Raw genomic sequence first — 24,005 nt, 5'->3', positions numbered from 1 at the left:
CAAGGGTGTGTCATCAAACACACGACACAAGAAAAAAAGAACACCGTACTTCCGTAACGTCACTTATGACACGTATTCAAAATGGCGGCCGCGGCTATGGTGAGTGGAAAAGCGAACTCTTTTTCTACAAACTACACATCGCTCATAGTTCTCCTCTCAGATTAATTCGGACAGAACGCTGTAATTGTGGCAGAGCAGATGTCTACCTTAGTCGATAAACAACATTTTAACTTGAACACGATACGGATTCAGTGGTCCTCGCTGCTGATTGAATGTCGATGTTAAGGTTTTGCTAACTGATGCTGTAATGTTACTAGCTAACAACTATCGAGACCTAGCTTGACTTGCCAGTGAGCGGTGGCATAAACATATTATTTTCATTTGTTCTGGTTCATTAGATTATGCCGAAAGAATATATATAGTATTGTACCTGGTAGTTACTCTGTCATTTGCTGTACAGCCAAGAGAATTCTGCGGTCTGAACTTTGACTGAACGCTAACATTAGCCTTTAGCAGCTCTGTCCTGCACCGTCAGTGTGATGTTGTTGTCTGTGTTGTCAGTGCCTAGAGATGTCAAGATGACAGCAGCAGATCAGCGAGACAATACTAAAGTAAAGCGAAATACAGCTGTGTAGGTTATTCAAGTGCACTGGTGCTGTTTGACAACTTGTTTTAGTCAGCAGCACGCTTGCTAACTTCCTCACTGCCATGACATTTCTCTCATGCATGGATTTACTCGTGTATTTTTCAGTGTTGAAGCATACAATCATAATTGGGCTTTCAGACATTGGAATAAGAAATGACAAAGATAATGTCAAATCTCGACACATGACTCGAGGAGAACATAAAAAAGTATTCTGGCCACCCCACACCAACCCATTCAAGTCAGACATTAGGAGAGGCACCCTGGCAGGAACAGCCTTGACTCTTAGGATAGGCACTGCAGTTTTCTCCCCGCCATTCATCTTCCCATAAGTGTTTAAACTTTGTCAAGTTTGCATGAGTGCTGTGGGCATACCAATTTTGATGCAGATCTAGGCAGCTGGTTCTCAGCCAGTAGAACAGGTTGCCCAGGTAGTTCAATACCCAATCCCTGCAGTCCACATGTCAAATAGGGTTTGTGCTGGTTTGGGTTCACTAGGCACGTCAGCCCAGCACAGCATAGATTTGCATTTCCAATCCATAGGGCTGCCTCCTTGAAGGTGTGTCTTTTAATGTTTTCGGACTTTCCAACAACCTAATTTAAACCTGTGTCTCTGGCTCAGCTTGTCTGTGATGTGAACACAATACACACACACAAACACAATAGGGCTGGGATACGATGGGCACGTCATGATAAGGTTCCAGCACGATACATTGTGATGTAATGCATATTGTGATATTCCACAAACAGAGCTGAAATACAAGATGCTGTGTCCAGTCTTGGTAGCCTTAGTACATCACATCATTATATTGATAATTCAGCAGACACATTGAGTCAGAACTATTTAGTTTATTTGAATGGTCTTGGCATACTTGCACAGTGGCACACTGTGGTACCAAAAAACTGATGTAGCTTCCACAGCAATTTAAATGCACTCCTTCACTTTAACTGGATTCACGGAAACAGTGCACACTGAAATGCTAAAAAACATCAAAATAAAGTGCATTTGGGGTGCTTTTTTTGTCATTTAATGGGAATTCCATCAGCAATCATTAAAAGTATTGTTACTTTGACCCTGAACACACTGTTACCGTCATATGAAAATAAAGGAACATGGCTTAATGCTCCAGAGAAACACAACAGACATTTCTCTGTGTAGCATGATTTTTCACTTGTGATCACTTATTTGGGTTTTGCTCCCAGTTTAAAATACATGGTAATGATCTGTCTCATTCTGGTAATTTTTAATCCATTGATGAGGACAAACAATCACAAGTGGGACTAGCATGCTGGTAGCATAACGAGATAGCAGCTTTGCCTTTCGGCAGGGTTAGAGTTGGAGCAGGCGGTGGCACAGCTTCAACCGAACTCTGAGGGAGCGAAGCAGATCACCAGATCCATTACAAGTTTTATTGCATTGGATTTAAGACCATATTCAGTTGTGGAGAACATGGGTTTTTGGACGATGCTGTTCACTAGAGCCAAGATACGAAATACGTTACTTCACTGATACAGCCATACCGACGCTGTGCAGTGAAACTAAAACAGAAGTTTTGGAGACTTTGATGAAAGCGGGTAGGTAAGTAGCCATGTTTTAGTATGAGAGCTAATACATAGGTCCATAATGTGTTGCAATGCAAGCTGCATTGATTACTGCATTGAAAGTTTTTTTATTTTTTTATATAGGCTACAGTTTTTCTCTCAGGGATATGCTCATTGCCTGTAACAGGAGGATTCTGTGTTCATAGAGAGTCATCTATTTGTGACAAAGAAAAGCCTCTCCTTAATAAAATATTAGAGAAGGTAATTAATCTGTTGATTTTTGTTAACAATCATTACAAATGTAAGAAGTGATTAGCAGGCTCATATTTAATTATTATCATTTTATTAATCGGGCGGCTGTAGCTCAGCGGGTAGAGCAGGTCGACTAGTGATCGGAAGGTCACTGGTTCAAATCCCAGCTCTGGGCAGGCCCTGCGATGAGCTGGCGACTTATCCAGGGAGTACCCTGCCCTTACCCTGAGACAAGGCTGGGATTGGCTCCAGCAGCAACACCCTGCAACCCCATGGAAAGGGATAAGCGGTTCAGACCATGACATGACATTTTATTAATCATGCTTGGAAATGTACACACAAAGAATTGTTGCATCGATAATCGCTTTAGAATCGAATCGTTGACATGGGAATGGAATGGAATGGAATCGTGAGTTGCCAAGAGATTCCCACCCATACCTGCTTCTCTGCTGGAAATGGCACCCCACAATTTAAGGCAACTACTTGTACTGCGACAGCTACAGGAGTGGAGGTTGTAGGCTATTCACAACCCATTTAAAACATGAATAATTTTTTCAGATTAATATTATTTTATTGACTACTTAGATTTAAAATGTCATTGTAAATATTAATTTCACTGCTCTATAAACAATATAGTTACATTTAAAACAATCAGTGCTACTCCAGCTTTGAATAGAATTTCACCTTTTCTTTTTCCAATATTTTTAATATTAAGTAAAGTCAAATGAATTATAAGAATGCAGATAAAGAACTGATAAGGAGAATTGGTCAGAGTAGTAATATCAATAAAATCCTCATTCTAAGTGCTATATTGTAGGCAACTGGACTTTCAGTTTTAGCTGCCTTCATGTTGTTTGTTAGGGCTAGATGAGTCCAGGCAGGAAGGGTTGTTAAGTTGTCTGGGGAGGGACCTCAGGACAGCATTGTGGGTGGGTAATAAGGTAATAGTAAGCTCAAAGATGGTCTTTCCAGTTTGACGTAGATGGATTCTTTCATACCTCTTTCAAACCATATGGCTTCTTATGTATCCTAATGATACCGATCCCTTGGAAGGAAAGGCTTGAAAAAGTTGACACAGATGTGCCATGGGAATTTTGAAATAAAGGTTTTTGATTGAAGATGATGAAAATAATTAATATTATCACTTTCCATTAGGACTGAGAAGTATGACCTTAAAAAAATTTCACAATACTTTTTCGCTGTATTTCAATACATAATATATATATTTTAAAATGTCCTCAAAAGCCCTCAGAAATACTAGCACTCGGATGTATTATAACTACAATATTGTAGGGACGATTATTGTTACTTTCACAAAATACCCACACAATGAGACTTTTTTGAAATAATCATCAATAATGTGGATATTGGGGTTGGGCGATATCTGGCAAATCTGGATATTGAAACATCTACTACAGTGTCCTAACGCTGAAAAATTGAGATGACGATGACATTGTTGTTTATGAAATAGATGCAGCATGTCCCCACAGGGTTGTCATAAGGCAGCAGTAACTTGTTAGCTCACCATTGTAGCTGCAGCTGTTTCCCACTTGTTACCACTGACATACATCCCTGTGCCAGGTTGTCTCCGCACCGCATGTGTGTAACTTAACTTTGTTCAGCCTCAGACGCACAAAACAACACTGGCCAGCAGGCAAGGAAATTTAGCTAAGAAATCTGTGTATAAACACAGCATGACTTGGAGAAACAATATAAGAGAAGCACTGCTGCCACAAATTTAACCCATTGTCTTGGGTTCGCCTAACTGAATTGGTTTAATAAAATATAAAATGGGAAAGAGAGACGTAATGTAAAATGATCAGCAACATGCTTAATTTCTTTGCCTCTCCCAGCATATCATAAATAACAACAATTCTTGGCCTATGGGGGACAAGCCACTTCATTTTGCTCTTTGGTGGGGAGTCTTTTGAATCACGATGTTACGACGGTCAGGGATTAGTAGTTGATAGTTGTTAGCCATTTGCGATGGATGATGGTGTCGTTCAGCGACCCAACCCTAGTGGATATAATTTCAAGTATTATTATAGGAACAAGTAAAACAGTCACATTGCCTAATCTAATGCAGTCTTAAAACCAGGAAACAGTCATGTCATATCACAATATAACAATGTTAAAATGCACATCAGCAGCACATTGCAAAACATTTCAGTCTGTGGACATGTTTTTGGGCTCACATGTCAATCAAACCGTTGTAGGTGCATTTGCAGGAACACACCGGCCCAACCGTTGGACGTCTGAAGTGTTTGGAGAGACGAGGCTGGGAACAAATCTGTTCAGTGTGTTCAGCTGCATTGGAAGCTTTTGGAGCCGCGTGTCATTTCCTGTTTTCATGTAGCGCCACCTGTCTTTTGCATCTTGTGCAAGCGCAGAATGTACACGCTACTGTGGAGTTGACAACATGTCGACACGGTGTATTCAATGTAACTTTTCTGCTTAACGGGTCAGACGAGAGGTAAGAGAGTGGTTGGATAAAGAGAGCTGGCTGTTGGTTTCGGTCTGGGCAGTGTGTGGGGGCCTTAAGGTTGAGATGCTTCGCTCTGTGTGAACGAGCAACGGCGGAGATTTGGCAAACTGCTGCTGCGGCGATAATACGGCGTCTCTGTGTGAAAAGGGCTACTGAAATAAAAGGTACTACAGTTACAGTAACCTCAGTTTTCCCCAGTCAATCCGACTGCCTTTCTGCTGCTAGCCAGTTCCCAGTCAGTTCCCTGCCACTGAGTGTCTCATCTAAAAGAACAATAAATCATTGGAAAAATTTGACTGATATGTAAAAGATTTTCAGCTGTATTTACCTTAAAAAACATTGGCACAATTTCAGGTAAGTGGGTTAGCTGTGTGAATGAGTAATTGGTAATGTCCTGCAGACCTCTCCAAACTCAGTGTGTTTACATGACACTTAAGAAAACCGAATTACTGGGTTAGTCCGACTATGATCAGATCTTTAAGATGCAGGTATACACCTTAGTCTGACTAAAATCGGACCAGATCGGATTTCTCATAGTCGAATTAAAGCACCCAGATTATTTGATTGATAGTCGCATTACTACTGCATGTAAACGTTCCAGCGGATCAGATCGGATTTTTTTTGTTCTGCACAGGTGTGAGATTTTTCCCCAGGGCCGTGAGCCGGAAGTAGACGGACAGCGGCGGCGGAGTCTTTCCTCCAAAATCACTGCAAGAAAGCTCGCCATTGTGCATCTAGTTTGTGTATTTATCATCTACACCATATATGAAGTGTACAGCCATCTTTCTTGAATGCTGAGGCAGCTGGTGAAGTAAAGAGGTCAGCTGGAGGTGTTTCTGTTACCACTAGTTGAAATGGGTACAGCGCCACCTAGTGTACCGGGGTATGACATGCTCTAGCCCAGTAATCTGATTTTCTCACCGGCATGTATACTCGGATAATTGCAGTTGTCTGATTGAGCAGCATAGTCGAACTATAGCTGTAATCTGACTAAGCTGTGCATGTAAACGCACTGACTGATGAAGGGCTGTTGGCTGAGAAGCTGACTCTTAGCTTCTTAGGCCCTGTCCATACAGAAATGCTCTTTAGTCTAAACGCACATTTTGCATCGTTTTGGCTAAGGCCGCAACTAACGACTATTTTAATAGTCGACTAGCCACCGACTATTGAAACAATTAGTCGACTAATCGGATAATTATTAAATTTTTCTTAAATTTAGCATGACGTTGCTTTAATTATGTGGCAAGGGTTAGGCAGAGAGTGCCGGCAGAGACGCTATTGCGCATGTGTGAGACTCGGCAGAGATTTTAATGTAGTGAGATGCCTCACTCCGTTGAAAAAACACGTCTGGCGACAATTGTCGACCATGGAATTCATTGTTGACTATTTCTGTTATCGATTTTTGTCGACAACGTCGACGAATTGTTGCAGCCCTAGTTATGGCTGATTGTCCACATGGATCCTGTAAACGTAACACCTGAAAACGAACTTTTTTGAAACCGGGTCTCAGGGGGGATGGCGAATCCGCATACTTTCCGTATCATTGACGCCATCACCCCACCCCTCGACCTCTAGCCTTCGACCCCTGAACCCTGCGACATCTCAATCTCTGTAAAACAATGAAAATGAGCGAAAAAATTCCTACAGAGGACTGTCAGGTGTCTCAAAAGGTCCTCTCTAGTGAATGTGATCAGAGAGGGGTCTCAGGAAACTGAACAAATGAACAAAATCAACAAAAGTACGAGAGCACGGTAATGAGGCAGCCATCTGTGGCACCATCTTGCAAGTTTGGGAACTTGAGCTGCAGACGCTTCACAGACATGGAGAAAAAACCCACTCTGTGCAAATTGTGGTTACTGACATTTTAGCAATCAGTCAGAAAGTGAAGATCAGATGAAAAGGAACAGCTTGGATGCAGGTACTTTTTTTCTTAATGCAGCTGTATAACCCAGGAAAATATTAGTTAAGTATCGGATCAGGACTTGGTATTGGCAGATACTAAATATTAAAGGACTCGGATCAGGATCAGGGTCAAAAAAACCTGATCGGGACATCCCTAATTACTAATCATGTTAGTGTGCAGCAGAGTCGGTGAATGCCAATAAATCTCTAAGTGGCCATTTGAAAACAATATTGTTGTAGATTACAACAAACGTGTAAGAAACTGCAGATGGATAAAACGTTTGCTTTTATAATGTGTATGTATTAAAAAAAATTTCTTCTGGAGACGTCTGTAGTCTGACTATCGGAAGGACTTTCTGAATAAAAGGCAAATGTAAATGATGAAAAAGTAGCCAGGTGCAGTAATATAGATCAGGATGCCATACACGAGATGCATCGAGAAAAGTTTTGCATTCGAACATGTGGACAGCTGAATCATAACTGAATCGTGAGGCCAGTGAATCTGACATTGATCCAGCTGGTTGTTGGCCTTTTCAGGTCTCTGGCGGGTCAATTGGTGTATCTTTATTTCCTACTGCTGCTGGGTGTTTGCAAGTAGGGGAACCGGTTATATACCACCCCCATTCATTTTGATGCAGTCATGAAAAGTTACAGGTTTACAGTTAAAATCTAAATTAAGACAGTGTTCGAAGAAGGATTTGGTCTGACCTATCAGTACTCATTTATCATGTAATCATGCAGTAAGGACTGCTGAACATGTATACTTTAGGTGGAAATGTCAACATGTTGACAGGCTTCATGGCTGGATCCCGTCAAAAGACGATCTGTAGTTGTTTCTCAAATGTCATTATATCCACTTAATGTAGTGTTTGTGAGATGAAATATTTGTTGGTGTCTATGTTGCAGGGGACGTGGTGGGCCTTGGTGCTGCTATTGCCTCTGGTCCGGCCCTTCTATGTTCCTGGAGTTGCTCCCCGGGACTTCCATGATGGTGACACAGTGGATATTAAGGTAAGACTCAAATTTACAAAAAATCAATATTATGATATGTTTTTTCAATAGTTAGCTCTATTGCCTTACATCACTGATGTCCTGGACTAGAATTCACAAACATTTAGAATATTTTCTTAGAAAGCTTTTAACTTAGCCCTTAAAAAAGTCCTGCAAGGAGTCCTAGCATAAGAGTGATAACCTAAAGGGAACTTCTGAGAGCAACTCTGAACAATAAATGCAAAATGCATTTGAGTAAAAGTACTTTCTGAAGAAGTTACTTGTGTAGTGATTAACATAAAGAATAAAAAAAAAAGAGGGAGTCCGGCAGTTTGAGACCTATGCTTTAGAAGGATCTAGCCTTAATTTTAAGGGAAAATTCGTAGACAATGCCCCATTTTCAATTCACCTACAATTCTATCACTTGGAGCAGCACTTACTACATGAATGCTTTATGAGTATGGCCCCTGGGGCCATTACTATATCCCCAGTAGGTTGTTCAGCATGATAATTCTGCTTAATTTGCCACCTTATTTTTTGCATCTGATCACAAACTTTAACTTTAACCTGCTCATCTTGTGTTACCCTTCAGGTCTATTAACACATGTGGTGTCTTTATTGCTTGCACATCAGCCTGCCCCTCCCTATGTCTCTCTATTTCTCTAAGTGTCTGCTCTGCTCTGTTGTTAATGATGGAGCCTATCGAAACGATCCAATCGCCATCTTTGAAAAATGTCTATATTTCAGAGTATCTTAGTACTTGGTATGTCTCGTCCCCCTTTTGCTTCAGTGATGGTGTGCACTTAAGGTAGCATGGACTCAACAACGTGTACGTATATTTTGCATATCACAAGATCTGTAGCTCAGTCAGTTAGCAGATCATTTGTTTTTCAGGCAGTGAAGCTGACCAGCTCCCGTACACAGCTTCCCTATGAATACTACTCCCTGCCTTTCTGTAAGCCAGAATCTGTTTTCTACAAGGGAGAGAACCTAGGTAAGATGTGGACATGTGTGAAATGTATTCTGGGAAATTCTCTGAATTTTTCCACTTAATTTTACTTCATCCTTTTCAGGAAAAGCAATGTTAACCTACATGCTATTTACCGAGAATATACATTTTATTTTCTGTGATTTCTTTTTATGTATATTCATAATTTTAATAATTATGTTTCATAGGTGAAGTGTTACGTGGGGACCGTATTGTGAATACCCGCTACAATGTTGAGATGAACAAGAACAAGAAATGTGAGATGGTTTGCAACAAGAAAAAACTCAGCATAGAAGAAAGCAAGCTGGTTGCTGAGCGAATCCAGGAGGAGTATTATGTTCACCTGTGAGCATTCCTACATCACTGTTAATACCAGAAGAAACTGTCTTTTTTTTTAAATCAGACCTAGGGTGAATAGGGGTGCTGAAGCAATGGATAGTATGAGAAAAAAAACATTAACAATCATAGACACATCCAAAATAAGCTGAATGAACCTCAGGATGAGCACAATATGGGATCTTTAAGCAATATGTCTTGTTTAGTGACTCCAGACAAAGTAATAATATTATATATTTATTATCATAGAAGTAGCAGTAAAAGAAGGAATACTAGTGGTAAAGTAGAAGTGTTTGTAAAAAGGTAGAATGGCTAAAAAGCTGTACTCTGAATGGTTTCTCTAGTTGAATGTATGCTGAAGCAGTAGCAGACTGAAAGTTAAAAAGTTGCCCATAAGAATGAATGGGAAATATTTTGCAGAAAATGCTGAACATTTAAAAAGTTACAAATGCAGTACAGCTGAAAAGTTATAGGCTCAATGGGCTTAGGAGAGGATAAAGAAGAAGACAGACACAAGACTTTGACTGAAGTCAAAGTGTGTGCGTTGTGTGAGATAAGTAGAGGGAGAAGGAAAGAGAAAGAAGAAGACAGACGAAGAATCGATTGAATTGTAATATGTATCAGATCAAAGTTTGACCTCATTAACAGTTAAACTCACTAGAAAGATGTTAACATCAGTCCACCAATCAGAACAGAGGAACAACTTGATTGGAAGATCAGTCTAAGGCTGGCCATTTGCTGTGTCGTTGAGAGAGACATGTCGAGAAAACCAAAAAAAGGTCCATTTAAAGACAGGAGATAAACTTCTGCTTGCACTTAAACTTCTACTGCTATTGATGAAATTTTAGATAGATATAGTTTTTAAGAGGACAAGTAGACGATCCCGTTCATGTGTTTTTTAATTTCTCTAGAGTGAAAAATGAGGGAGCTAGAAACAAATCTGGTACCATTTGCTCTCCTCCAGAAATTTAGGCTAAAAATTGACATTGTAGCTTATGGCTTGAGTGCTTGTCACTCTAGTGCTTCTACAGACAAATATTTAAGACCTCCATTTGAAATAAGACCATCAGCTGAAATAGATATCCTATATTTCTAACTAGGAAGGTTTGATAGTTGGACAGTTTCTGTAGTTTTTGTTGGAGTCTAATATTAAACAGATATAAGAAAAACAGAACAACAATAGTGTGAATGCTGTTCCATAGAAGAACATGGCTGACAGTAAGAAAATGTCTCTTTTGCAAGTGTACATACAATTGAACCCTCAGCAGTGCAGCCTCCTTGCATATAAACAGAATAGAGTAAAGTACACATTAACGGGACACCATTTCACATTTTATTGAACTTACATCCCTGGAAATGTATCTCAACACTTCACTCACAGCTTTTTCTGGGGGTAGGCTACAGTGTGTGTATTAGGCTATTGTACTGAATAGTAAGATACATTTCCAAAGTAAAGTGCTGTCAGATGACAACTCTTAACGTTGTCTGTTACCTCATCTGCTGTTTTCCCTCCTCTGTTTAGTTAATAATGCAAGGAGGCCACCAACCTCCAGTGCTGTCCACAGTGCAGCATTAGGGTCCATTGATTTGCCACAAGTTTACAAGTTGGCATTCAGTTGTACTTTTTCTAGTAGGAGATCAGATCTATTTCCTCTCTGAGTATTCTGGAGCAATAAGTAAATGATAACATAAATAATTCTAAATTGATTGGTTAAAAAAAAGGATCAAAGCAGTTCATTTGTATATTGTAGCATAGTGTATTTGTAGATTTTATTATATCTTATATCTCTTCATTAACGTTGTTCTTTTGATATGTGTCCGTTCAATATACAAACTGCAACTAACTGAACACCTTCCCGTGCCTCTTTAGTATTGCAGACAACCTGCCAGTTGCAACCAGGTTAGAGTTTTACCCTAACAGAGAAGCTGGAGGGGATGAGGAGCCGAAGAAAGACATGGTGAAAGATATTCAGTTTGAACATGGCTACAGACTGGGCTTTGTCGACAGTAACAAGGTGATCTTTATGTTGCTGGACTTAAATCTGATTAAACTACACAAGTGATGTAATGGAACACACTTGATCCATAATCTGTGGGGATCACCCCCCACAGCGTGTGAATCTTGGATTCAGTTTAAAATGTAATCATTTTAGTGTGTTATAAAGTTTTACTGCTCTGTTAATTTTAAACAGTGTAATTACCTAAATGTATATGAGAGTTACAGTGATAGCTGTTCAGTCTGCTTGTATTTTCCTTGTCTTATTTCTTGTCTTTTCCCCCAACCAGTTTTATCTGCACAACCACCTGTCCTTCATTCTATACTTCCACAAAGAAAAGCTGGAGCAGGGGGAAGTTCACAATTACAGGGTGGTGCGATTTGAGGTCATACCCCAAAGTGTAAAAGTAGATGGTAGGTGTCAACACAATGTTTCTGATTTGCATAAGGTAGCATGATGTGTCTGATTTATGGCGATTAAAAAGTATTCAAACAGAACTAAGACACACATAGCTTGCCACCAAAGTAACCAGTTATATAAACATTGTTCTCTCTCATTTCTTCTTTGTAACTGTTTATTTTTAGATCTGAAGGCTATGGAAAATGAGAGGACTTGCACCTTGCCTGAGGCAAGTGGTTCTGCTCCCCAGGAGATTGACCCAACCAAGGAGAATGAGGTCCTCTTCACCTACTCTGTCCACTGGGAGGTCAGTGACTGCTGCATGGGCTCTCAGTGACTTGAAACATCTTGTAATATGGAGTCAAACTATTGTGTAACTGAACAAATTCCTAAAACATAAAAAAGTTGCTGTATTTAACCAAGGATTAGTTTTAAATCAAAATGATTCTGGTAAATTAGTTGTTATCCATGTTATAACCTTGGGACTAACTGTGTCTCTCTGCGGCCCAACCTAGCATCAGCAAAGCACCACGAAAAAGAAGTGTAACTAAGTATAACTGAACTGTACATGTCAAAAAGAGAATAAAAATTAATCCACAGCAGAAGAGTTTAACCTGATTGGGTGTGTTGAAATAAAGAGGAAGGGGTTAGCTTTATGTTTTGTGGTGTCTGCAAGAGGCAACCCCACTTTGGCTGACAAGAAGTGACAGTAAGCAGCTAACAGCTGTTTATATAGTTAAATAGATAAGATAATATTAGCTAAATTATAAGAATTTCTGAGCCAGAAGGATAGTACACTACAGCCAATGATTTTGAAAGTTCCCATCAATTTTTAGAGGCTACAGAATGACCCAAAAGTATGTTATTGTTATGTTCTATCAGGAAATCTGACTGTCATACCTGTGCAAGTGCAAGCTAAAAATGTTGTCTAAAGTACAAGTGCCCTAGTAACTTAAGTAAGTCGGTTCCTGGTTTATAAATTTGATCCATAATGTGGTGGGATTTCCCCCCACAGTTCAACTTTTATTTGAATCCTGGAGTAAATGCAAAATGGAATCTTCATAGTGTGAAATAGTTTTACCGCCCGGTTACTATCAAATAGTATAATTATCTACATTTTGCAGTTGCAGTGAGACAGATAAAACAGATGCAGGCTGATGACTGCTGAATCTGCTTGTATTTTCCATTGGTTAATTCCTGCCTTTTCTCCCTAACAGTTTTACAAGGTTACATGATCAAATTCAGGCATTTCTGTAGGATATGAGGTTAAACAAAGCTACATCGATGTTGAGGAAGGCCTGCTGAGCATCTTGTTTCCTCTGTGCAGGAGAGTGAGGTGAAGTGGGCGTCTCGATGGGACACGTACCTAACCATGAGTGATGTCCAGATTCACTGGTTCTCCATTGTCAACTCTGTAGTGGTCGTCTTTTTCCTGTCTGGTATGTCTAATCGTTGACACATCCAGCTCAGCTCAGCTATCATCTCTTGTGTGTGTCCATATCAGTGCAGTAATGTACTGTATATTAAGCCCATGGCAGAAATCACATGGAGCAAATGCATATTTTCTGTATGTAAAACTGTAATATAGCAGGGTTAGAGACTAACTTTGTCCTGCCGTCCCGGGGAGGAAATGAAATGTGTTTGGGATGAAAAGAGATACTCAGACTTTCCACAGTAAACACACCAAGCTCTCAAGCTGTTGCTTCCCTTCCCCAGGCCTGCTACTGCTCCTCTCAGGGTCTCTTCTGCTCCAGAGCTAGTCCTTGCTGGGCATCCGCTCTCCCTAGCCCAGAGACATAGCCGTGACAGCCAGAGAGGTTGATGTGTTTACTGGGGAAAATGCAGTTCACATCCACTGTATCAGCAATGCTGCTGGCTGTTGTGAACAAATCGAAGTAAAAACACAGAGACAATGAGAACATAAAGACTCTAAGCTTGGCTCATACTGTTATCTCATATGCCACAAGTCAAACTGTGCTGTGCCGATTTTCTTTTCCATCACCAGTTTTATTACACCAAGTGGAACCAAGCTCAACAGAAGGGCCAAGCCATGTCCAGAGAAACATGCTATTGCTTTTTAACTTAAAGCTATAGATAATGATAACCAAGTAAAGAAACAGCACTTTCATTTTGAAATGGCTTACTTTCACATCAAGACATTTGAAAAGAAATTTTGGGACAGTGGGGGAAAAAGTTAGTCTGGAGCTCTGCAACATTTTTGCCTCCTCAGACTTGTCTGGACTTTTTTTAAAGACTTGTGAATGTGGTTCCAATCTATATTTTTTCTCTCTCAGGTATTTTGAGTATGATCATTATCAGGACCTTGAGGAAGGACATTGCTAATTACAACAGAGAGGATGACATAGTAAGAAATACACACTGGACGAAACACCTGACAGTTTGCTTACTTGTAGCAAGTCTTGATAGACTGTATAAAGCAATCTGACTTGATTTCAAAGTAACTGCGTTAAGTGTTAAATTAGCGTTGGATTCTTTATGTTTATTATATTACAAAAACTTCACCAATTTTTTTCTACTCCCTTATCAGGAGGATACTATGGAGGAGTCAGGATGGAAGAATGTCCATGGTGATGTCTTCAGGCCGCCTCAGTATCCCATGATCCTCAGCTCTCTGCTGGGCTCAGGGATTCAGCTCTTTTGCATGGTCCTCATTGTCATCTGTGAGTTTATTATTTTTTTGTTTGTTTTTTTATTCATCAGTTCTTTTTATCCAAAACTGAGCTGAAGTAATGTTCTCATGGTGATACTACTCTCAATCACATTATCTCACAAATGTAAAGCAGCAGAGATGAAACTGTGTGAAATCAAATGTGAAAGTATCTGCAGCACGTGACATGAACAACAGCTAGATGTGCTTTTGAAGGAGTATAAGGATCTAAACGGTAATATGATGGCATTAATGTTTGTTTTTGATGCCAAAACCAAGGTTATAGTTTTTGGCCATATGCAAGCTGGACTCTAACATGATGGTGTGTGTGTGCATTTGTGCGTGTGTGTAGTTGTTGCCATGTTGGGTATGTTGTCTCCATCCAGCAGAGGGGCCTTGATGACCACTGCTTGCTTCCTCTTCATGTTCATGGGGTAAGAGCACTAATCATCACCCTGATCCTGATTGAAGGGGAATTCTGGTATTTGAATACTGTGTCCTATATTTATATGTTTTGGGGTGTAAATCATTTTTACTTAAAGCACATTCTGTCAAAATATACATGTGAGGCAATATGGCGCCCCCCACATTTTCTGATTGTGACACCACTGTTACAAATCCCAGGTCTGTAACAATTTTCAGACCCAATGACGATACTGACTACAAACAAAACACATTTTGTCAGAACAATGTCATGTCTTGAAAACTTGTATGTTGAAGTAAACATGTAACACCATGATCCTACCCTCGCACTGAAGGGTGGAATGGCTGTGACAGAGACACCATTCATCCTATTAGAACACACTGTACTGATACACAATGTTGTTTTTACAAAAAGTGTTACAATTGGTTAAGTAGAACGCCTCAGATAGCAGCAGCAACATGGCTGCAATAGCTGTAACATAATCCTTTGGGTCAACCCTGACTGTCAAAGTTGGTTCAACTAAAAGTGCTTGTTTTTGTCACCGACAGGCTGATGACAATTAAAGTGTCTGATGAATCATGGAAATGGTTCCTTACAGAGAGTACCCTTTCTTGTTAAATAAGATCCTTTTTATAATCAGAAAAACAAGTCTATATCCCAGAGATGTCTGACCCTGAAATCTCACAAGGTGAGTTGTTACAGTTGTAGTCAGTAGTCAGCCATACATTTGGAAATAAATTCATGCTGGCAGTACTTTGAGTAAACTCCAAACCTATCTCTCCAAGTCTGACTCACTTTTGCACAGTTGTCATTTTGCAACAACTCACATATCACAGGATTTCAAAATAAGATTTCTACTTGACTTGTGTTACTGGTTACAAAAATGGATCTTATTGTTTAACATAGAGGTCTGTCTTCCTATGAATTGTTTTCGTAAAGTCACTTGTCACTAATCATCAGTATGATTTTTTTAAAAAAAAGCTCTTTTAGCAGACTGATCGCCAAATTGCCCCAAAATATTTTCTGTAGCATGATGTAAGTGTACAGTCTTTACCCTCTGTTCATTTACATGGTTTCCTGATAGCAAAAAATTAACTATTATGAGGGTTTCTGCAACATTTTGCTGTCATTTTTGGTTGTCCTAGCTTCTGCTTCCTCATACATACAGACACATGCATGCACAGAGTGAACATAAGCAGCGTAGAGAGGACATTTAGGAGATGGCAAGATGAAGTGAAAGTAACATTTTACACAAGTAAAAGTAGAAAAGCTATATTTCCACCTGTGTTGTCCATTGTTGTTTCTAGTGAATCACAGTGGCAGATATCATTGAGTGTATGCTGTTGTACAGTTTTCTGTTGATGCCAGCAAGATAAAATCTCTTTGATGTCTGTCTCTTATTGATCTCATGATATTTGAATAATTTCCTTCATTATATGGTTATATGATATATTACTGACTTTTTATTTTTCTCACCTCAGGTAACCCTGCCTTTTTTTAACCAGACATTTGTTTTCAGTCCTCGTTCTTCATTCCAAAAATTACAAGAATTAAGAAATAACTGCATTTCTCTGATTTCACACTGCTTTTCTCTGTGGATGTTTTTCCTCCAGTGTATTTGGTGGCTACTTTGCTGGTAGACTGTACCGCACACTGAAAGGCCATCGATGGAAGAAAGGAGCTTTTTGTGTAAGACAATCTGTTAAAACTTCAGTGTCCTCTCATTACTCCTTTGATGAGCTCGGCTTTGAACTATACGTAAAGACCCGGATGAACATGCGAAATTCAGCTGCACAAAGTGATGACGTGTTATGAACATCCGGTGGTGGTGCATCAATAAGCAAGGAGTTTGGGATGTGATCTATTCAAGGATGTTTTATTACTGGACTCAGTGTAGGAGGCGGAGCCCCGTTAATTAATATGAAAGCTGCTCAGTCGTGTTTTGAAGCCAAAAAGGCTTGACTTCCCGGGTATGAAAATACATGGATCGCCAGCTGAGCCAGCTATCTTCCAGTTTAGTGCATGGCTAACATGGGAATAAGATAATTGAATAGTGTGCTGAATGACTCAAGTTACGACAGTGGAAGTGGATCTATTTTTGTCTCATGTTAACAACTGTTTAAGGCGCATTTGTGATGTACAACCTAACACTTCAGATGAAAATCACAGACTGGTTACCTTGCCTGCTGGAAGTGGGAATGGGGTCAGTAGGTGATTTTTAGCTGGTGTACCCTGTTTAAAAAAAACCCTGGGTAGACCCTAATTTTGGACAAAAAAAAGCAGTATTACATTGGTGTTGAGGTGATAGAAAGGCTTATGTTTTGTTTGTTTTGTCTCCACTGTAGACAGCAACTTTGTATCCTGCAGTGGTTTTTGCAATCTGCTTCGTCCTCAATTGTTTCATCTGGGGCGAACACTCATCTGGGGCAGTGAGTATCACAACTCAGATGCACATAATCTAAAATATATTCATTCAGCATACGTTCATAACGTATAGAGAAATGGCATGCTAGAAGGCCAGTTACTTTACTGTAATTGTGATGTTATGTGTTTGTAAAAAGCAAATTGGAAACTTTTGAAACAAAATTAAAAAAATGATTAGACCTGCAAAATTCTAGGTGCATCAGTAGCAAGGACAATATTTATTCACATTGACCAAAACAGTTGCTCCCTGGAGCTCTGCCTGCTGAATTGTTTTCTAATTGTGTGCAGTCAGAATGCTTACTTAATCCATCCCCGCAGGTTCCCTTCACCACAATGATGGCCCTGCTATGTATGTGGTTCGGTATCTCCATGCCCTTGGTGTACCTGGGCTATTACTTTGGATTCCGCAAACAGCCATATGATAACCCAGTACGCACTAATCAGATCCCTCGTCAGGTTCCCGAGCAGCGCTGGTACATGAACAAGTTTGTAGGGTGAGTGTTAATCAGATCCAGCAATCTGCTCTCTCTATCTTATGCCAGCCACTGGGATTGTTTGTGGCTGCAGTCTAGCATTTGACCTTTCAAGTTAATGCAGGGTGTCTTTATTACTTATAGAATGTTTTCTTTCCACTAGAATCCTAATGGCTGGGATCCTACCATTTGGTGCCATGTTCATCGAACTCTTCTTCATTTTCAGTGTAAGCCCAACTGCTCTACCCTGAATGCATTGCGATTGATGCAAAGCCAGATCAACTCCTCTTCACCAGTTTGTAACTCAGTACAGATAGAATACCTTAAAATTGTTCATCCGTTAAATTTAAAGAGAAGCCATTGATGTGAAGTCAGTAGCTTGGTCCTCATAGGAACAGTAATGTCAACATCACTGTGTGTTTCACCACCTGTAGGCCATCTGGGAGAATCAGTTCTACTACCTCTTCGGCTTCCTGTTTCTGGTCTTCATTATCTTGGTGGTCTCCTGCTCCCAGATCAGTATTGTCATGGTTTATTTCCAGCTCTGTGCAGAGGTGAGTTCATTTAATAGTGTAGACTACAATTTACCATTTTCTTTGTTTGGATGGCAGACCTAATTTCCCCCCCAGAGATTAATAAATGCATAAATCTGTATATTTGTGTATGTATATTTGCATGTATGTAGGTATGGAGGTTTGATCAAAAAGCAAAGGCATGGTACATGAGGTTTGTGTTTTAGTATCAGGGGACACGGGAGACTGACTGGCCACCACTCAGTAGCACAGCTTACAGTGAGAAGCTACAATAAGTTATCATAATATATACTATTTATATAGCACCTTTCTTAACAAGTTGCTGTTAACAAGTGCTGAGCAGGAAATAAAAGCACAAAAGGCAGATAAAATATGAAGAAAATGAAGAAAAATGATATAAATAAAAGCAGATATTAACATTTCTAAATGTTTGTACCATGAGAAAGGTTTTAAGAAGGGATTTAAAAGAGATGAGACACTTGGCATATTTGAGATGAGGAGGCAGAAAGTTCCATAGATTTGGGGCTCTAATAGCAAAGGCCTGATCTCTCGTTGTCATTGACTATGCCCTCGGAGTAACCTGCGGGGCGTCCTTTGCCGGTCTCAGTGGTTTAGAAGGTCAGTTAATCCAAAATGTATATAGGGATGAGGCTATTTGAGGCCTTAAAATTGAGCATAAAATATTTAAAATAAGTTCTACAAAGAGTCGGTGGAGGGATGCAGGGGGTGATTTAATCATACCTCTTTGTACCAGTAACAAGTCGGGCAGCAGTGTTTTGCACCAATTGGAGATGTGGGAGGGAGGCCTGATTCATCCCGGACTATAGTGCATTGCAGTCATCAAGCTGAGAATAGATACAAGTGTTTTACTGCCAACTACCTATTTTTGAGATTATCTTATACTGGAAGAAACAACATCAAATGTTACTCCAAGGTTCCTAGCAGCTTGATATTATAGCCTGTGATATCTGAAAACCTGGCAATATACGCACCAACATAGCTGATGGACCTGAACAAGACCTGTGGGTTTTAACGGTGAGCCCAGATGGTACATTATGGTTCTGGGTAGCTTTGGCAAAAGACAGCATATATATGGAGAACAGAATCTTGGGGGAAATGCCACAACACAAGGAAGTAAAACTTCTCAGAGAGCAGTAGCTAGCCCGGTTCACACTGCCCTTTGAGTGCAGGGTTCCTGCGCCAATTCTCCAAATCCTCAGATGAAAGTTTAAGATGCGATGAGGAGTGAAATTTGGCTGTCCCTCTGATGTACCTCCAGAGGTAGTAACAGAGGCGCAGCAGAGGCGAACCAGCATATGTGTGAATGGCAAAGCCGGAGGCGCAGAGCGGGGACGTGTCAGTCTGATGGTGTTCACAGTGTGAGAACTAGACACATCATTCACTCCACAAAGCAACATAATAGGACCAGACAACAGTAAAGAAGTAACTGGTATTGTCTTTGGCAACTTATGAGAAAGAAAATACCACGGTTATAAGTGGAGAAGTGTCTGTTATCCTGTCTGTCCTACCAACTGTTTGTCACATATCTGCCTGAAAAAACAGTGTCTGTCCCCAACAAATAACTTTAACTCACCAAGTGTTAGTCTTCTTCTCTATTGTGTTGTTGTACAGTGTGTCACAAAAGAGAGTACACCCCTCACATTTCTGCAAATATTTTATTATTTCTTTTCATGGGAAAAGAAATACTGTCCCCTCAAAATAACTCAACACACAGCCATTAATGTCTGAACTGCTCCAAGAAAAGTGAGTACACAGTGAAAATGTCTAATAGGGCCCAAGTGTCAATATTTTGTGTGGCCTCTGATTATTTTCCAGCACTGCCTTAACCCTCTTGGGCATGGAGTTTACCAGATCTTCACAGGTTGTCACTGGAATCCCCTTCCACTCCTCCAAAACAACATCATGGAGCTGGTGGTCTCATCAGCCCACAGGACATGGTTCCAGTGATCCATGTCCTCAGACTACTTGTCTTCAGCAAACTGTTTGCAGGCTTTCTCGTGCATCATCTTTCGAAGAGGCTTCCTTCTGGGATGACAGCCGTGCAGACAAATTTGATGCAGTGTGTGGTGTATGGTCTGAGCACTGACAGACTGACCCCCCCACCGCTTCAACCTCTGCAGCAATGCTGGCAGCACTCATACATCTATTTTCCACAGACAACCTCTGGATATGATGCTGAGCATGTGCACTCAACTTCTTTGTTCGACCATGGCGAGGCATGTTCTGAGTGAAACCTGTGCTGTTAAACTGCTGTATGGTCTTGGCCACCGTGCTGCAGCTCAGTTTCTTGATGGTGGCAGTCTGCTTATAGCTGAGGCCATCTTTATGTGGAGCACCAATTCTTTTTTTCACATCCTCAGAATTTTTTACCATGAGGTGCCATGTTGACCTTCCACTGGCCAGTATGAGAGAGTATGAGAGCAATAACACCAAATTTAACACAATAGCTCCCCATTCACACCTGAGACTTTGTAACACTAATGGGTCACATGACACTGGGGAGGGAACATGGCTAACTGGGCCCAATTTGGACATTTTCACTCAGGGGTGTACTCACTTTTGTTGCCAGTGGTTCAGACATTAATGGACATTGAGTTATTTTGACGGGACAGTAAATGTACACTGTTATACAAGCTGTACACTCACTACTTTACATTGTAGCAAAGTGTCATTCTTCAGTGTTGTCCCATGAAAAGATATAATAAAATATTTACAAAAAATGTGAGAGGTGTACTCACTTTTGTGAAACAGTGTAGTTGCTGTCTTGAGAAAAAGTACTGCGAGGGTCAGCCCTCCCGACCGAGAACTCAGTGAACTTTCCCTCAGAAAACAGCCTCCCTTCCTGCAAGTGACAGAGTCAGGCAGAATCCTGTTTACTGATGGTGATTATGTAATTAAGAGCAAAAAACATAACTTTCCAGGATGTTTGGTGGGTCACGATCTCAATCACACAACACATAACATTCATATGATTATAAACAGTCAGCAGGTACGTGTTTATATTAACAGGTAGACACCAGGGGAAACACATTGAAAAAAAACCACAGATGTCAACATCAGGACGTGTACCGCCATGCCTCTTTTGGATCTGCAGCACCGGCTTGCTGTATGACTTACACACTGGTGCGACTTCATACCGGAGCTGCTCTGTTCTTTGTTAAAAAAAAAGCGCTGGAGAATTGGCCATCCGCCGCTGCAGCGATAATGCAGAGTCTCTGTGTGAAAAGGGCTACTGTCAGCCTCTGCTACCAAGACAGGGGGTCTACTGCAGCTTTGTCAGTCACTGGAGGCACATTTATGGCCCTTTGACAAAGTCACTATTTGGGAACTTCTACCATAGTAGTTCAGATCCATTCCAATCAATAGCATTTGTGAGTAGCCCAAATTATTATGAAAGTGACACTGTATGGTATGTTATGTCAAGCTAACACACCTAGTCACTCGGCAGATGGCATGGAAATAAATGGAATGAAAACAGGAAAAGGCTGAAGTTTCAAAGGGTTCAAAAGCTAACTACAAAGATGTGTGTAAGCTGAAGGAGAATATACACCTGCCAGAATCCAAAACCGGCAAGCCAGATGTCATTAGTACTTAAAATATAAAGCTAGCAAGAATGTAAAGGATAAATTGATATGAAATAAAGGCAACAGTTAGAATTAATTAGCATTTGTAGCGTAAATGAAATGCTGGTGTGTCACATAAAAGGTTCTGTTCTGAATATTAAATGGTGTCTTTTCTAGCATGCTTATATTAGAAACAAACCTGTACCTGAACTTTGTCTGCACCATCTGTACAGCCAACTCATGTGCTGTGTTTTCTCTGTTTTTCCTCAACAGGACTACCGATGGTGGTGGAGAACTTTCCTGGTTTCAGGAGGCTCCGCGTTCTATGTCCTCATTTACGCCGTCTTCTACTTTATCAACAAGGTAAAAGCCCTGATGCTGTTTCACACATTTAACATACAGAGCAAATTCTTATTTTCATTGTAGTTCTAAAATCGACATACTATTGTAACAATCATTGGAATGATTATACACATGACATTTTTTCTCATTTCGAGTTAGGCCTAAGACTTCAAATATTTGACATGCACTATGATTGAGAGAAAAGATAATGTTGAGAATGGTAGAGTGGGTTGTCCACTAATGCCTGGTTGGCTATTAGATCCCCAGCCCCTGTCTACACTCAGCCCTACAGTAAATTGCTTCTAATGGGTAGTAACTCCCAGTTGGGTGGCTGTGGCTCAGGAGAGAGGGCGGGTCATCCACTGATCAGAGGGTCAGTGGTACAACAGCTCAGGAAGCTTTTTTTGAAATACATAAAATTTAAATCATCAGCTGTCTGATCACAGTTGGCCATAAGAAGCTAAGAGGTTAACCACTGGTTATCAGTATTGGCTGAAATAAAAATCCATATCGTGCATCCCTGTATTAGTTCACCCAACAAAAATGAAATTCAGTGATTAACTCCTCCCCCCATGCTGATAGAAAGTCAGGTGAAGTTTTGTAGTCCACAAACATTTTGGAGCTTCACAGTAAAACAGCGCTGCGGTTTTTGTCCATAGCATAGCTGGGGGCTTTCCAAATATTTTAGAATATTTTAGAGCACTTTGACAAAAACAACAAAAATGCTCCATACAGCTTGTTTAGAGCAGTCCAAATTACTGAAAGCCCTGAGATCTCAAGTTCATTTAAAAGATGCTATTTACACTCATACTGAACGATTGACCTTGTGCACCTACTTCAGGTGAGGTACAAGCCAACGCCTTAGCTTAGAAGCTACAGTGAAAGTTTTGGTTTTAAATAGGGAGTATATGACATCTTTCAAATCAATTTAGGATCTCAGAGCCCCAGAAGACTTGGATTAAGGCAAACAAGCTGTATGGAGCCATTTTATGTTTTGTGAAACTCCAGAAATGTTTTTTGTGGACTTCACTTCACTTGACTTCTATCAGCATGAGGGGGAGGAGATGATGAACTGTTCCTTTAAACTGAAATAAACAAATGTTAAAAAAATGTTTTAAAAAACATGATTAGCTTTGTGAAAATGATTCCTTTTCTTTTCATTTCTCTCCAGCTGGACATTGTGGAGTTCATCCCTTCCCTCTTGTACTTCGGCTATACAGCCCTGATGGTCCTGTCATTCTGGCTGCTAACTGGCACGATTGGCTTTTATGCAGCCTACATGTTCATCAGGAAAATCTACGCTGCAGTCAAGATCGACTGAGTCATCACTGACGCTGCTGTTCCTGTAGTTTTTTGTTTGTTTTTTGGTCACATTCTGTTTTTTTTTTAATGTATATATTTTTTACTCTTCATGTCCAACAAGCACTGACTTGTGTGCCGAGGGAACTGAGAGGGGTGCTTTTTACGGCGCAAAAGCCCCACCCACTGGCCTCATAAGGAAGAACAGCAAGGTGGCAGAGCTAAACCAGCTGTTTCTCTCTTTCCCTCTCCCTCCTCGCTTCTACCCCCATCCTCCTTCCAGGACAGAAACCCAGAGGGAATTCTCCTCTGATGAGACAGTCAATGTCCTCAGCTGTTCCATCTTGCACACAACACGGTGGGCCAAATCTTGTCAAATGATGGTTTCTGCACATTTTCATTTTGTCTTTTCATTTGTGTTAGGAGTCTAACTCATCCAGGTTTTTATTTTTTTCACAAGATTTATCTCTGATTTAATTACTTTCAGTCATCTTCTGGGAAGCTGTTTTCATCTGATTTACAAATTCTATCTTTACGCTTTACATATTCTGTTTTAAAATGTCACTTTGGTTTCATTTTGGAGACTTTGTAGATCAGCGAAGGATTGGGGAGTCTTAATTGTGGTGTTATCTTTGTTGTGTTGAACTGATTGAATGGAAAATATGCTGGGAAGTTCTACATTGTAACACAAGAAAGGATAAATTAAACATTCTATTATTTTTTA

At 40.3% G+C, this 24,005-nt stretch overlaps 1 protein-coding gene across 1 annotated transcript; it reads left to right on the top strand.

Annotated features, from left to right (window-relative positions):
* Positions 1-14: 14 nt before the first annotated feature.
* On the top strand, positions 15-24,005 carry tm9sf4 (transmembrane 9 superfamily protein member 4). Its single transcript, XM_037104236.1, has 18 exons — positions 15-99; positions 7,731-7,835; positions 8,709-8,808; positions 8,991-9,147; positions 11,009-11,153; positions 11,425-11,548; positions 11,720-11,841; positions 12,862-12,973; positions 13,829-13,899; positions 14,083-14,215; positions 14,555-14,636; positions 16,240-16,315; positions 16,972-17,055; positions 17,369-17,544; positions 17,687-17,750; positions 17,958-18,077; positions 21,914-22,003; positions 23,154-24,005. The coding sequence occupies exons 1-18, from the start codon at positions 82-84 to the stop codon at positions 23,301-23,303; spliced, it is 1,929 nt and encodes a 642-aa protein (XP_036960131.1). The 5' UTR covers positions 15-81; the 3' UTR covers positions 23,304-24,005.

The sequence above is a fragment of the Acanthopagrus latus genome, chromosome 7 (assembly GCF_904848185.1).
Source record: "Acanthopagrus latus isolate v.2019 chromosome 7, fAcaLat1.1, whole genome shotgun sequence".
Lineage (NCBI taxonomy): Eukaryota > Metazoa > Chordata > Actinopteri > Spariformes > Sparidae > Acanthopagrus > Acanthopagrus latus.
Note: the sequence above shows the minus strand (reverse complement) of the source record. Positions and strands in the feature narration are given on the sequence as shown.